The sequence below is a fragment of the Oncorhynchus tshawytscha genome, linkage group LG16, assembly GCF_018296145.1.
Source record: "Oncorhynchus tshawytscha isolate Ot180627B linkage group LG16, Otsh_v2.0, whole genome shotgun sequence".
NCBI classification, from domain to species: domain Eukaryota; kingdom Metazoa; phylum Chordata; class Actinopteri; order Salmoniformes; family Salmonidae; genus Oncorhynchus; species Oncorhynchus tshawytscha.
In genome coordinates, this window is record NC_056444.1 from 46697040 (window position 1) to 46710507 (window position 13468).

Consider the following 13468-nt stretch of genomic DNA (forward strand, 5'->3'; position numbering starts at 1 on the left):
TTCAGTTAGGTTGTTATTCACATCAACAAACAAACAAATGTATTGTAACTTGAACATATATATATATATATATATATATACACAGTACAGCATAGCACCCTGAATGATTCCATGAGATTACAATTCATATTTTGGTATTGTAGTGGGGAGCATTTTACATACATACAACCTTTTCCATATAGTGGACAAGAGCAAAAAGAGACAGAACAATGGTCAATCAGTACTTTTATACCATTTGACCTGTTTGTATTTGAAATCAGTTGTTGACCAACCACAGACCAAATCAGAAGTAATACAACTATGATAGCCAATCAGATCAAACCAGCTAACATTCTCTAGGAAGGGGGTCACACCTTCGTGTGATGGCCTGAGAGGGAAATCTGAGTACAATAGAGGTTTACAGAATACAGATGGCCCCAGACATACAGCATATTAAACCTCACATATCCATATAGATGACATCAAAGTTCTCAGAATAACACTATTGCACCCATGTTTGGTATCTAACACACATTGCAGTAGTCAGTCCTCTGGATACTGTAAGGCAGAGAGGAATTGTGTCCTCTCAATGGGGAAAGGGATGACTGGCCCCTATAAAATAACCATTTGTATTGTTTGGGGAATTTATCCATTTGGACCAAGGTGAAATTGAATGTATTGATTTCTGATCACATGATATCCCTGGCTGATTGATCCGGAGCCAGTAATGAAATGTCAAACAAATAGTATCTCATTGTGGTTATCAACTGAAGGGAGTTCAAACAGATGGTCAGAGATGATCAGTAATTTTTGCTCTACTGTGAGGTGAAGTGGCCACGGGGGCCTTTGCCTCTTGAGCCTACTTCTACAGCAATGAGATTAGTGGGTTAATCCGGAGGGAGGAGTCAGGAATGGATCTAGGTGCAGTGCATGTCTAATGAATAAGGAGTGAGAAGGAGCATCCAATGAGGTGTGTTACCATTCAGAGCCATGCTACAGATGAACCTACACCTCTGATGGTCCTCCTTACATTGTAAAACCACAGTGGAGGCCAGGCCAGGGTACTGTATTCCTATGGCTGAAGCAAAATGCCTGTTCCTGGTGAACATAAAGGATGAAGTGGATGGTGTTGTTGCCACACCCCTAATTTACAAAGATAATCTGGACTGAATTAACTGAAGACCCGAGGTGGTGCAGGACTACCAAAACTAAGAAAGAAAGCATTTGAGGACATTGCTGTGTCAGTGGTCCAACGTGGGAAAGTGGAGTAGTTTTATGTTGATGTTTGAAGATGCTGACGATCACTAGCTCCACAATCTTTTTGCTTCAGGTAAACGTGCTGAGGATACCTTATTGGGAGGTTGCTGTGTTCCAATTCCTAAATGGATTATTACATTATGGATTATAATGGTTGATGTCACCTAGGTCATCATGGATTTTCATCTTTGACAGCTGACACTGCTCTCTGATTATGTGTGTACACTGTAAAAAAAACACACATGTTTTTACAGTAAGTTACTGGCAGACAGTAATCTGTAAATTACTGTAAAAAAAGTACAGTATGTTACTGTAAATTCCAAATAAACCTTGGTTTATTAACAGTACATTACTTTAAAGAAGTGCTTTCTTTGGAATTTACAGTAACATACTGTACTTGTTTTTACAGTAACTTACAGGTAGGTAACTGCTTCCAGTATGTTTTTTACAATGTAGCCTCGTAAACTGATCAATATAAGGACCTACCACACTATTTCACTATTATGAAATGTAAATGAGGTTTTATCTTAGACTAACGTGAGTGTGTGTCCCAAGGCACTGCCATGGCAGTGGAGGTCTGCTTGAGTATTCAGTCATACAACACTCCACCCTCAGACAAGCAGTGGAGTCCCCTACCCCCTCATGGAGTCAGGTATTGATATACTATATCATTACTCACATTTCTAACATAAATTATCATGTAGTACCGTTAACTAATATGATTTATCAATCTATTTGAAGAGAGTTTGAACAGGGTGTTGCGTTGCTATTTTTATTGTAATACTGTTAAGCCTGGTGGTGTGTGCCAGACGACAGATTAGCTTGCTGTAGATGGCACACTCCCTGCTGAACATTTCATAGTTAAGCTTGACACTACTTCTTTACATTGGGAACACCTCATAGTTAAGCTTGACACTACTTCTTTACAATGTGAACAGCTCAGTTAAACTTAACACTACTTCTTTATATTGGGAACACCTCATAGTTAAGCTTGACACTACTTCTTTACATTAGGAACATCTCATAGTTAAGCTTGACACTACTTCTTTACATTAGGAACATCTCATAGTTAAGCTTTACACTACTTCTTTACATTAGGAACATCTCATAGTTAAGCTTTACACTACTTCTTTACATTAGGAACATCTCTTAGTTAAGCTTGACACCATTTCTTTACAATGTGCTAATCACAGATATTGTCACTACAGTTTGTTTCTGTAAGAAGACATACTAGTGTACGCTTTATTACATTGATTGGGCTCCACTAGTCAAACTTACGTTTTTGGTAGTCCATTGAAGTATCAGTTCTTTCCAGACTGCAACATAAAATATAATTCTGAATGTAAACTGCTGAGGTCAGCTGGTTGAAATGACCGAGGACATTGTTTTACAACACCCCTCCTGTCTCCTTTTAAACCCTCCAACCCTCCATGCGTACCCCCAGTCAGGACACCCCAGTCGAAGTACACGTTGGTGGGGGAGGTGATACGTCACGTCATCCCTGGAGCCACACAATGCTCCATAGGGTGTGGAGGTCAGAACTGCAAGTATGAGAACCCTGACCGCTGGAGCAAGGACAAGCAAGCCATCAAAGGCCTTTACTCCTCCTGGTAGGAATCAGAAAGGCTCTATAAAAATGTGTATGTTGAATGTAAGTGGATTATACCCGTAAGTTTAATGCAGAAACATGTCTTTCCTTTCAGGGTCACGGAAAACCTACTTGCCATGGCCAGACCATCTACTGTATTAATAGAAAAGTACAACATTATTGACCAATTTAAAAGGTAACACTATTTTATTTCAGGGTTTGCTGTCACCATAAGTCAATTCAATGCTCCTAGTATAGATCAAATAAATAAATTGAGATGTTATTAATTGTGTGTGTATGCGTGTGTCTAGATGTGGCCTGAAGACAGTGATAAACCTGCAGAGACCTGGGGAACACGCCAGCTGTGGTCCCAATGCACTGGAATCAGAGAGTGGATTCTCCTACCAACCTGAGGTCTTCATGGAGAACAACAGTAAGTCTATGACCATTCCTCTACAGTGACAAAAACTGTTGCGGGCCAATGCAAATTTACTGTGTGAATGGTTAAATGACTGTCCTTATATTCCAGTATATTTCTACAACTTTGGTTGGAATGACTATGGGGTGGCCTCCCTCGCATCCATCCTGGACATGGTGAAGGTCATGTCCTTTGCGATGCAGGAGGGGAAAATGGCTGTCCACTGTCATGCTGGTCTGGGAAGAACAGGTAATGTATAGGACAAAAAAGTTGTATTATTAATCAAATGATTATGCTTTGTGGTCACATGACTGAACCTCTCGCTAATGGTTTTGCCACTGCCTTCCATCAGGTGTGTTGTTAGCGTGTTACCTGGTCTTTGCCACCAGGATGACCGCTGACCAGGCCATCGTGTTTGTACGTTCCAAACGACCCAACTCCATCCAGACCAGAGGTCAGCTGTATTGCGTGCGGGAGTTTGCCCAGTTCCTGGTCCCTGTCAGGAGTATTTTCTCCTGCGCTGAGCCCAGGACTAACCCCATGACCCTGTCCCAGTTCCTGACCCGCCAGGGACACATGCTGCATGGCTATGAGCGCCGGGAGCTCAGGCACCTGCCCAAGATCATCCAGGTGATTTGCAAGCTGCTGCTGGACATCGCTGAGAACCGGCAGGTCATCGAGGAGGACATGCTGGACATCCATGACATGACGGCAGAGGAGGAGATGGAGTTTGAACGCTATCGCGACTTTGGATTCACCAAGGGAAGCTTCGGGGGAGGCGGCCTCGGAGGGCAGCCCCGTTTACCGGGACCCCCAACCAAACCCCGGCATGCCAACGAACCGCCCCTGTTCTACCACCGCAAGAGCCTGAGCTACAGCGAATCGGACCTGCGGAGGCTGGGCTCTGAGCTGAACCTGCCGACCCTACCTCTCTCCAACTCGCTGTCCGCTTGCAACATGTCTGTGGCCTGTTCTCCCTCCCTGAACTCCCTGCCTAGGACCCCGGCCACAGGCAGCCCCATGGGGCCCAGGCAAATAACCACATCCTACGGCACCCAAGATGGATCCCTCTGGGAGCAGAAGAGCCTCGCGGAGGGATCACCGCTCCTAAAGAAGACACAGAAAGCCTGCCAGCGCAGCGAGTCCGAGTGCAACCCCGAGAAGAAAGGGTATAGCAGCATGTTGTTTAGGTGGAAGGAGGAGCAGAGGGCCAAGTTAGCGAACAATGGTGATGTGTCTCAGATAGAGGAGTCAGAGGTGCCCTTCATCACCATCCAGACAGAGTTGTCCAAGGAGGCCAGGCGGCTGCTGGTGGCCCAGGCCCTGGCTGTGGATCTGGAGCAGGATGGAGAGGAGGAGCACAGGGAGAGACTACAAGCCTGGCAGGTACGAACTTCATATTCTACACCATTGTTATTAAAATACTGTATCTACCTTTTGGAATACTGTACATACAATATTATATATTGAAATAGTCTAGTCATTGACGAATCCTGTTTACCTGAACAGTATCTGACAACTACATTTGTACATAAAGGAAATTCACAGAGGTTTGACTTTCCATTTTTAATACTGGAGTGGCGTTAGATTGTTAGCTCCACTACACCTGATGTGGGTTTTGGTGACACTGATTGTGTATTCTGTGCATTTTTGCAGTCAGAGTTGAACATGGGAGGGGCATGGGAGAGGCTATGTACATTGGAGAAGGACCCGTTTGTGCTGTCTGGGCTGATGTGGACCTGGCTGGAGCAGCTGAAGGAGCCAGTCATCTCCATCAAGGATATACAGAATCTGGACCGTAACAACAGTGACCCTGCAAACCCAGAGGCTGTCTTCAAACCACTGGACCAGGTCAGCAGCACTTACTGTAGGTCATTACATTTACAAGTAATAGTCAAAGATATGGACACATACTCATTAAAGGGTTTTTCTTTAATTGTTATCTTTTATACATTTTAGAATAATAGTAAATACATCAAAACTATGAAATAATACATATTGAATCATGTAGTAACCAAAAAAATGTGTTAAACAAATCAAAATATATTTTATATTTGAGATTCTTCAAAAAAACACCCTTTGCCTTGATGACAGCTTTGCACACTTTTGGCATTCTCTCAACCAGCTTCATGAGGTAGTCACCTGGAATGCATTTCAATTAACAGGTGTGCCTTGTTAAAAGTTAATTTGTGGACTTTCTTTCCTTCCTAATGCATTTAAGCCAATCAGTTGTGTTGTGACAAGGTAGGAGTGGTATACAGAAGATAGCCCTATTTGATAAAAGACCAAGTCCATATTATGGCAAGAACAGCTCAAATAAGGAAAGAGAAATGACAGTCCATCATTACTTTAAGACATGAAGGTCAGTCAATACGGAACATTTCAAGAACTTTGAATGTTTCTTCAAGTGCTGTCGCAAAAACCATCAAGCTCTATGATGAAACTGGCTCTCATGAGGACCACCACAGGAAAGGAAGACCCAGAGTTATCTTTGCTGCAGAGGATACGTTCATTAGAGTTAACTGCACCTCAGATTGCAGCCCAAATAAATGCTAGAGTTCAAGTAACAGACACATCTCAACATCAACTGTTCAGAAGAGACTGCTTGAATCAAGCCTTCATGGTCGAATTGCTGCAAAGAAACCACTCCTAAAGGACACCAATTAGAAGAAGAGACTTGCTTAGGCCAAGAAACACGGGAAATGGACATTTGACCGGTAGGAATCTGTCCTTTGTTCTGAGGAGTCAAAATTTGAGATTTTTGGTTCCAACCGCCGTGTCTTTGTGGGATGCAGAGTAGGTGAACGGATGATCTCTGCATGTGTGGTTCCCACCCTGAAGCATGGAGGAGGAGGTGTGATAGTGTGGGGATGCTTTGCTGGTGACACTGTCAATGATTTATTTAGAATTCAAGGCACAGTTAACCAGCATGGCTACCACAGCATTCTGCAGCGATACCATCTGGTTTGCGCATAGTGGGACAATCATTTGTTTTTCAACAGGACAATGACCCAAAACACCTCCAGGCTGTATAAGGGCTATTTGACCAAGGAGGAGAGTGATGGAGTGCTGCATCAGATGACCTGGACTCCACAGTCACCCGACCTCAACCCAATTGAGATGGTATGGGAAGTGTTGGACCGCAGAGTGAAGGAAAAGCAGCCAACAAGTGCTCGGCATATGTGGGAACTCCTTCAAGAATCTTGGAAAAAGCATTCCTCATGAAGCTGGTTGAGAGAATGCCAAGAGTGTGCAAAGCTGTCATCAAGGCAAAGGGAGGCTACTTTGAAGAATCTAAAATATGAACTATTTTCATTTGTTTAACACTTTTTTGGTTACTACATGATTCCATAAGGGTTATTTCATAGTTTGATGTCTTCACTATTATTATACAGTACATCGTAGAAAGTAGTACAAATAAAGAAAAACCCTAGAATGAGTAGGGGTGTCAAAACTTTGACTGACACTGTACATTTGTCATTTAGGAGATACTTATCTAGAGTGACTTACAGTAGAGTTCATACATTTTCATATTTGTTCATACCGGTCCCCTGTGGGAATCAAACCCACAACCCTGGCGGTGCAAGTGCCATGCTCTACCAACTGAGCCACAACAGGGCTTCTCACTCTGGACCCAATCATACTGTACATGACAGATTTACTACAGAAAACTTGGAATAGCTCCATACTGTATGAAATTCATTTCTACTGACTACTTCTGCTCAGTTAACCAACTCATTTGGGGTGGCAGTAGCCTAGAGGTTAGAGAAGCCGACCAGCAGCTGGAAGGTTGCTGGTACAAGCCTTGAGCCAGGCAACACAAAATGGGAATGGAACTGGCAGCTGGAAGGTTGCTGGTACAAGCCTTGGTCCAGGCAACACAAAATGGGAATGGGAACTGGCAGCTAAAAAGGTGCTGGTCTTTGATCCCATGTACGATCTCCTGCAAGGCACTTAATGCCCACAGTTGCTCTTCATCCAAGGATGTGTGTATCTGGGGGTGTTGTGAAAGGCAGAAGACACATTTTAGTTCTAACCAATGGACAATTAAAGTTGTATTCTATTCAACCACATCCCCTCCAGGCTCCCAGGGAGATGTTAGTGTGCATTCTGGACTGTATGGCTCATGTTCTCACAATTCCAGAGGAGGTGGAGGCTGCTTTCCTGGAGCGCACCATCAAGGCTTTCACAAAGGTAGAACACTAGATGATGTAGGGTTCTCCTTTTTAACCGCGGCACAGTTATAAAAAAAAAAATATTCAATGGGTATCTCAACCGTTCTGACTCTCCACAGATGGGAAAAGGCTCAGCGGTGTATCCGGACATGACAGAGATCCTTAGGCTGGTCCTACACGACATGAGGTTTATAGCCATAGAGGAGGATGAGGTACCAGATATGGCGCCCATTCCTACTGTACTGATCCCATAAACCTTCTGTATTCTGTTCCAGACCATCCCTTGCTATACTAAAACATATGTTGTGCCTTCCTGCGCAGTTTGGATAGTTTTTCACATACAATATTTTGTCATTAAGTATTGTACAGTTAGTGTATTGTACATGAAAGATCACTTTCCAATGTTTACCTCTGTATTGTACAGTTAAAATGCAGACCCAAGAAAATGCAGTTTATTTGAGAGTTAAAATAAATTGTCAGTTTGGTTTTGATAAGAAGATCAAGGGGCAGTATTTGTTACAGTATATGCCCTAAGGATTTAGGTTATATTGAACATGTAACATCCAACACAGGGATTTAAATACCTAAGCTCCACATAAAGCCAGCTAAGTGATTATAACCATTCATTCCTGTACAGAAATGTGTTATTGCACAAAAATAAAGTATCATGGCACAGCAAACTGCAATGTTTTTCCCCTTCATACTTGCATGTTTTGCATAACATGTAAACACATCTGCGATAACTCTTGATTACAATGTATATTCCATAAGCAGAGGGTTTGTAAAGACAAGGCACAACATCAGTGATTAAACTACTCAGAAACATGCACAATTAATTGTTAGCGACTGATGCTAACTACTGTAGTACCTGCGAAGACCTCCTAGAGGACAGTGTTGCTCAGGAGTTGAAAGAGTAGGCCTTCAGGACATCCTTCCCATCCACTGCTTCCACTGAAGCCACAATGGTTGAGTAGTCACAAACCACATAACTGAACCCTCTGTCAACACAAGACATGAAATGTACATCAGTTCATTACTACATCATAACAATCCAACTTTAAATACAGAGCCAGAATGTACCATTTGTTTCATTGACGGACAGAAATGTCTTTCTGTACCTGGACATGGAGTGAGAGCCTCCCAATAAGTGGTATCGACTTTCCAGTGTGAGCCCTTTGTCTCTGTCAGTTTTCCACGTCAGCACTCTTAAGGACAGGTCCCGAGAAGCAGTGACTACACGGAAACTATCCTGAGAGAAAAGCCTCACTTTTAGGATAAATTTCATGGACATCCTTTCCCCGAGCACCATATAACCGTAAACGTCAATTCCCACACACTCTCACCACAAGGTCTATATCCCAAGGGATATTCTGCTAGGTAAGATCCAAACTATTTAAAAAATAAATCATGGGGAATATATTATCTAGAACACTGCAGTTTTCCCCATAATATGTATAGCACTTTGAACTCCAATATATAAATTCCAATGCGTAATTACTATTATCAGTAGTCCATACGCACAATAAGAGTGAAAAGCATACCACACAAATAGAGCAGATAGGTTCAGTATGGTCCTTGAAGCTACAGATGAGTTCTCCTTTCACAGTGTAGACCTTCAGCTCTCTGTGAGCAGCTACAACCAGAGTGCTGCTTCCCTTGCCTTCCAGAAGGATGTCCGAAGTCCAGCCCTCAAATACCAACTCGAATTTCTCCACCTGCTCAACTGAACATCTGTGAAAGTTAGGCCATCGCTCCATTTCTAGCATAACCACAAAAATGAGTACAACTGACAAAATGGCACATGGGAAGAAGCTTGCTAACGTAACAGGTAATGATAATCTAAATAGATGAAGATATTAAACGTCTCAACTTGACACTTTACCCTGGATCTCTGTCTTGAATCTGGTCTTTTTTATGATGACATCGAACACAGAGAGGACCTTGTTGTGATGTGTGTTTGAGTGTGAGTTGTCCTTGCAGTGGACCGTGGCCAGTCTGGCTGGCTGGGAGGGCAGGAAGGCAGCAGCACTGCAGCCTGAGACAGGCAGACACTGGCACAGAGGATCCTCCTCCTCAGAGGGACACGTCACACTCTGAATGGACAACACCTGCCAGTCAAACAACACAATACACATTTGAACAACGATGAAACATTACTACTTTTCAGGACTTCTGGGATCCACAATAATGATTATAGACAAACATGTCAATTGTTACAATTACCTTTGGACTCATATCCATATTCTCTGTAGTTCCAGCTAGGATCCATTTCTTGTCTGGCGATGCCAGGAGTAGGTTTACTTTGAATGTGTCACACACCACCAGAGTGGACAGCTTTGACAGTGAGGGGCTAGTCAGAGTATGGACAGAGCCTTGACTGGTCCCCACCTGGTGAAAAGGAAAAATGTTATGTATTATGCGTAAGTCAGATATTGATCTGGCAACCAACCAGACATGGTTGGCTGTTTGGGTACTCACTGAGAGAAAAGAGCTGCCTTCCATACTGTAGGGCAGTAAGGTGCACTGTGGGGATGCTGAGGAGTAGAAGGACATCTCCTGTCCACTCTGACCATCCCAGGCTTTGAGCAGCCCTGTGGAATCTGACGTGATGACCCCACCATGCCCACCGTCAGCTACCATCCCAGTCAGAGGACTCTGAACAGGACTGCACCACAGCTGTACCCCCTGGTTAAAAGGGGAAAAGGAAACACCATTTCCTAAGTGCTAACTGCAAATCCTTCTTTGTGTAGACCAGTAGACCATATAATATGGCTACTGAAGTGCGGGTGCTACACCTTGGTGGTGGGTAGGATGAGTAGCCTACATACAATGTAAAGCGCTCTGAAGCCTGGTAAATAAAAGCCTCATAATAAGTATAAAAGGGTAGTATTGTTTTCACCTGCTGGACATCCCAGGCACGGACTGTACCATCTGAGGATGAACTGCAGACAGTAGGGGTGGAGCTCCAGAAGTCAGGGAGCTGGGGAGAGTTCCCTGACAGGTACACACACCCAACCACCCTGCCTGGAAGATATAGATGTTGTAGACCATACAGCTATCTAAATACTGTTTCCATAGACAGTTCCATCCTTTCTAAATAAAGAAAGAGGCTGTATGCTCACCTGTGTGTCCCCTCAAGCTTTTACAGGTGTAGTCCCCACCGGACCTGCCCTTGGTCATCTTCAGCTCCAGGTGAGAGCGACGCAGGAAGTAGCTCTTCCAAGCCTGCTTCCCATGTTCAGAGCCCAGCACCGCAATGTTACAGAAACCCCAACGCTGCAGACACATTTCTCTGCGGGGATAGATTACTAGGCATTAATATACAGTTATTATTATTATTATTATTATATACGTGTTATATAGAATATACAGTGCCTTTGGAAAGTATTCAGAGCCCTTGACTTTTTGTTTCGTTACAGCCTTAGTCTAAAATGGATCAAATAAAATCTACAATCTACTAACAATACCCCATAATGACAAAGTAAAAACGTATTAGAAATGCATTAAAATAAAAAAACTGAAATACATTATTTACATAAGTATTCAGACCCTTAGCTATGAGACTCGAAATTGAGCTCCGGTGCATCCTGTTTCTATTGATCATCCTTGAGATGTTTCTACAACCTGTGGTAAATTCAACTGATTGGACATGATTTGGAAAGGCATACACCTGTCTATTTAAGGTCACACAGTTAACAGTGCATCTCAGAGCAAAAACGAAGCCATGAGGTCGAAGGAATTGTCCGTAGACCTCCGAGATAGGATTGTGATGAGGCACAGATCTGGGGAAGGGTACCAAAACATTTCTGCAGCATTGAAGGTTCCCAAGAACACAATGGCCTCCATCATTCTTAAATGGATGAAGTTTGGAACCACCAAAACTCTTCCTAGAGCTGGCCACCCGGCCAAACTGAGCAATTGGGGGAGAAGGGCCTTGGTCAGGGAGGTGACCAAGAACCCGATGGTCAATATGACAGAGCTCTAGAGTTCCTCTGTGGAGATGGGAGAACCTTCCAGAAAGACAACCATCTATGCAACACTCCACCAATCAGGCCTTTATGGTAGAGTGCCAGACAAAAGCAATTCCTCATTAAAAGGCACATGACAGCACGCTTGGAGTTTGCCAGAAGTCACCTAAAGACTCTCAGACCATGAGAAACAAGATTCTCTGGTCTGATGAAACCAAGATTACACTTTTTGGCCTGAACGCCAAGCATCACGTTTGGAGGAAACCTGGCACCATCCCTATGGTGAAGCATGGTGGGGGCAGCATCATGCTGTGGGGATGTTTTTTAGCAGCAGGAACTGGGAGACTAGTCAGGATTGAGGCACAGATGAACGGAGAAAAGTACAGAGAGACCCTTGATTGAAAACCTGTTCCATCGCATTCTGGACCTCAGACTGGGGCAAAGGTTCACCTTCCAACAGGACAACGAGCTGTTGGAAGCACACAGCCAAGTCAACGCAGGAGTGGCTTCGATACACATCTCTGAATGTCCTTGAGTGGCACAGCCAGAGCCTGGAATTTAACCCAATCGAGAGACACTTATGTAAATGTGATATTCCCGTTATAATAATAAGAAAACATTTCTAATAACCTGTTTTTGCTTTGTCATTATGGGATATTGTGTTTATATTGAGGGGGAAAAAATATTTAATCAATTTTAAAATAAGGCTGTAACCTAACAAAATGTGGAAAAAGTAAAGGGGCATTTTTACTTTGAATACTTTCCCGGAGTCACTGTACTTCAAATATGATGCAGCTGACCACATTGTCAAAAACATGCCAAGAGACATTGATGAATAATCTATGCAAATGTATAGTGAATAAAGTATGCAAATGCCCAACCACACTCTCGCCCTCACCCATATCCAAACCAACCTCATACCCACCCAGTATATTATTCATTCTGACATGGGTAAGTAAAACTGATCAGTGGGTAAAACCCTCAAACTCACCGCCACAACCAAGGTGTTTCTGCTGCTTCTTGCCATTCCTAGATAAAAAAGCCACAAGTTATCTCGGGTTGTTAAAATAGGCTGTTACACCAGTCCAGTTATTAAAATATATCTATCAACATATATATTGCAAACTAATAATAACATGATGTTTCAAAGTAAAGCAACCGCTTGACAAAAGAACAATATGTGGAACACTATAACTATAACTGTTTAACATAACCAGATTTTATGCCTCTTACTTCCGCAAGTTTTTGTGACTCTCTTACCTTACAGACACTTGACGCTCGAATTAAGTCATCTTCTTTAAAAAAAGAGAAAATGTGAATTAGGCAATCATTAGTTAGGTAAGGATGATAATTCATTTCGACGTTTTACAGCTATGCTGTATTGCTGGCTGTGAGGTAAGACTATCAGCGAAATATCAATATTTTGTCCGCAATTTCTACATAGGCTACGGGGAGGCTGAAAGGACAAAACTAATTTCCGTTCTTTTTATTTTTTCAATACTACCAATACTTATTTGTCTGCAGGTGGCGCTATTATAAAGGGTACAAACATCTCCAAAGCAGTAATTGCAGAGGAGACACTGGACACTTGATGAAGTAGCTTTCACAGCTAAGCAAATCGTGTAGAAATGTTGTGCCAACATACGATATATATAAAGGTGGCCATTTGTTGGCATTGTTTAATGCCCAGTAGGTTATGTGAACAATTTATCAAGTGAGTGCAATGAAATGTGATACTTGCAATTCAATTTGAGTTTTTGCGCGGCAGTTCGAGTTACATGCGTGCATCAAGTACAATATATTGCCTAGGCCTAGATTAGTTTTAAACCCATAAAATGCATGTTTGAAGTAGGCATATAAAGGAAACAAAACATATACAAAATAGACAGAAAATGTCAAATAGTTTTTGTAGTTACATATTTCAAAGTATTATTCAATGATAATCATACGACTTCAGTGAAAGTCATTCATTCTCATTATAGTCACACATTTATTTGGCGCCGGAAAAAGTGGCTGACGTTTCACGTGCTCCTAACCGAATGTGTTTTTTCGTTCGTTTTTTTCGTTGTTTGTAACTTATTTT

At 42.6% G+C, this 13468-nt stretch overlaps 2 protein-coding genes across 3 annotated transcripts; one reads left to right on the plus strand and one right to left on the minus strand.

Moving 5' to 3' along the window:
* The first annotated feature begins 599 nt into the window (after positions 1-599).
* ptpdc1b (protein tyrosine phosphatase domain containing 1b) lies at positions 600-8224 on the plus strand. Of its 2 annotated transcripts, XM_024375119.2 has the most exons (10): positions 600-1309; positions 1792-1888; positions 2681-2846; positions 2940-3020; positions 3136-3257; positions 3354-3491; positions 3595-4628; positions 4899-5093; positions 7326-7436; positions 7537-8224. In XM_024375119.2, exons 2-10 carry the CDS (start codon positions 1879-1881, stop codon positions 7669-7671), a joined length of 1992 nt encoding a protein of 663 aa, XP_024230887.1. In that variant the 5' UTR covers positions 600-1309; positions 1792-1878; the 3' UTR covers positions 7672-8224. The 2 variants fall into 2 exon arrangements, with proteins under 2 accessions (XP_024230887.1, XP_024230888.1); XM_024375120.2 differs by having other exon boundaries at positions 600-1888.
* fbxw12 (F-box and WD repeat domain containing 12) lies at positions 7855-12844 on the minus strand. The gene is made up of 10 exons (XM_024375121.2): positions 12646-12844; positions 12377-12414; positions 10540-10709; positions 10317-10441; positions 9896-10102; positions 9641-9805; positions 9300-9525; positions 8959-9140; positions 8536-8666; positions 7855-8415 (listed from the first exon to the last, which is right to left on the minus strand). The coding sequence occupies exons 1-10, from the start codon at positions 12739-12741 to the stop codon at positions 8316-8318; spliced, it is 1440 nt and encodes a 479-aa protein (XP_024230889.1). The 5' UTR covers positions 12742-12844; the 3' UTR covers positions 7855-8315.
* Positions 12845-13468: the final 624 nt, after the last annotated feature.

Bases quoted from the DNA above. Each gene is read 5' to 3' on its own strand.
- ptpdc1b (XM_024375120.2), top strand. The intron at 2,847-2,939 runs GTAGGAATCAGA...CTTTCCTTTCAG, and splicing joins AAAGGCCTTTACTCCTCCTG to GGTCACGGAAAACCTACTTG. The intron at 3,021-3,135 runs GTAACACTATTT...GCGTGTGTCTAG, and splicing joins ATTATTGACCAATTTAAAAG to ATGTGGCCTGAAGACAGTGA.
- fbxw12 (XM_024375121.2), bottom strand. From the start codon at position 12,741: ATGAATTATCATCCTTACCTAACTAATGATTGCCTAATTCACATTTTC. The intron at 10,442-10,539 runs GTGAGCATACAG...TATATCTTCCAG, and splicing joins AAGCTTGAGGGGACACACAG to GCAGGGTGGTTGGGTGTGTG. The intron at 9,526-9,640 runs GTAATTGTAACA...TTTGACTGGCAG, and splicing joins ATATGGATATGAGTCCAAAG to GTGTTGTCCATTCAGAGTGT.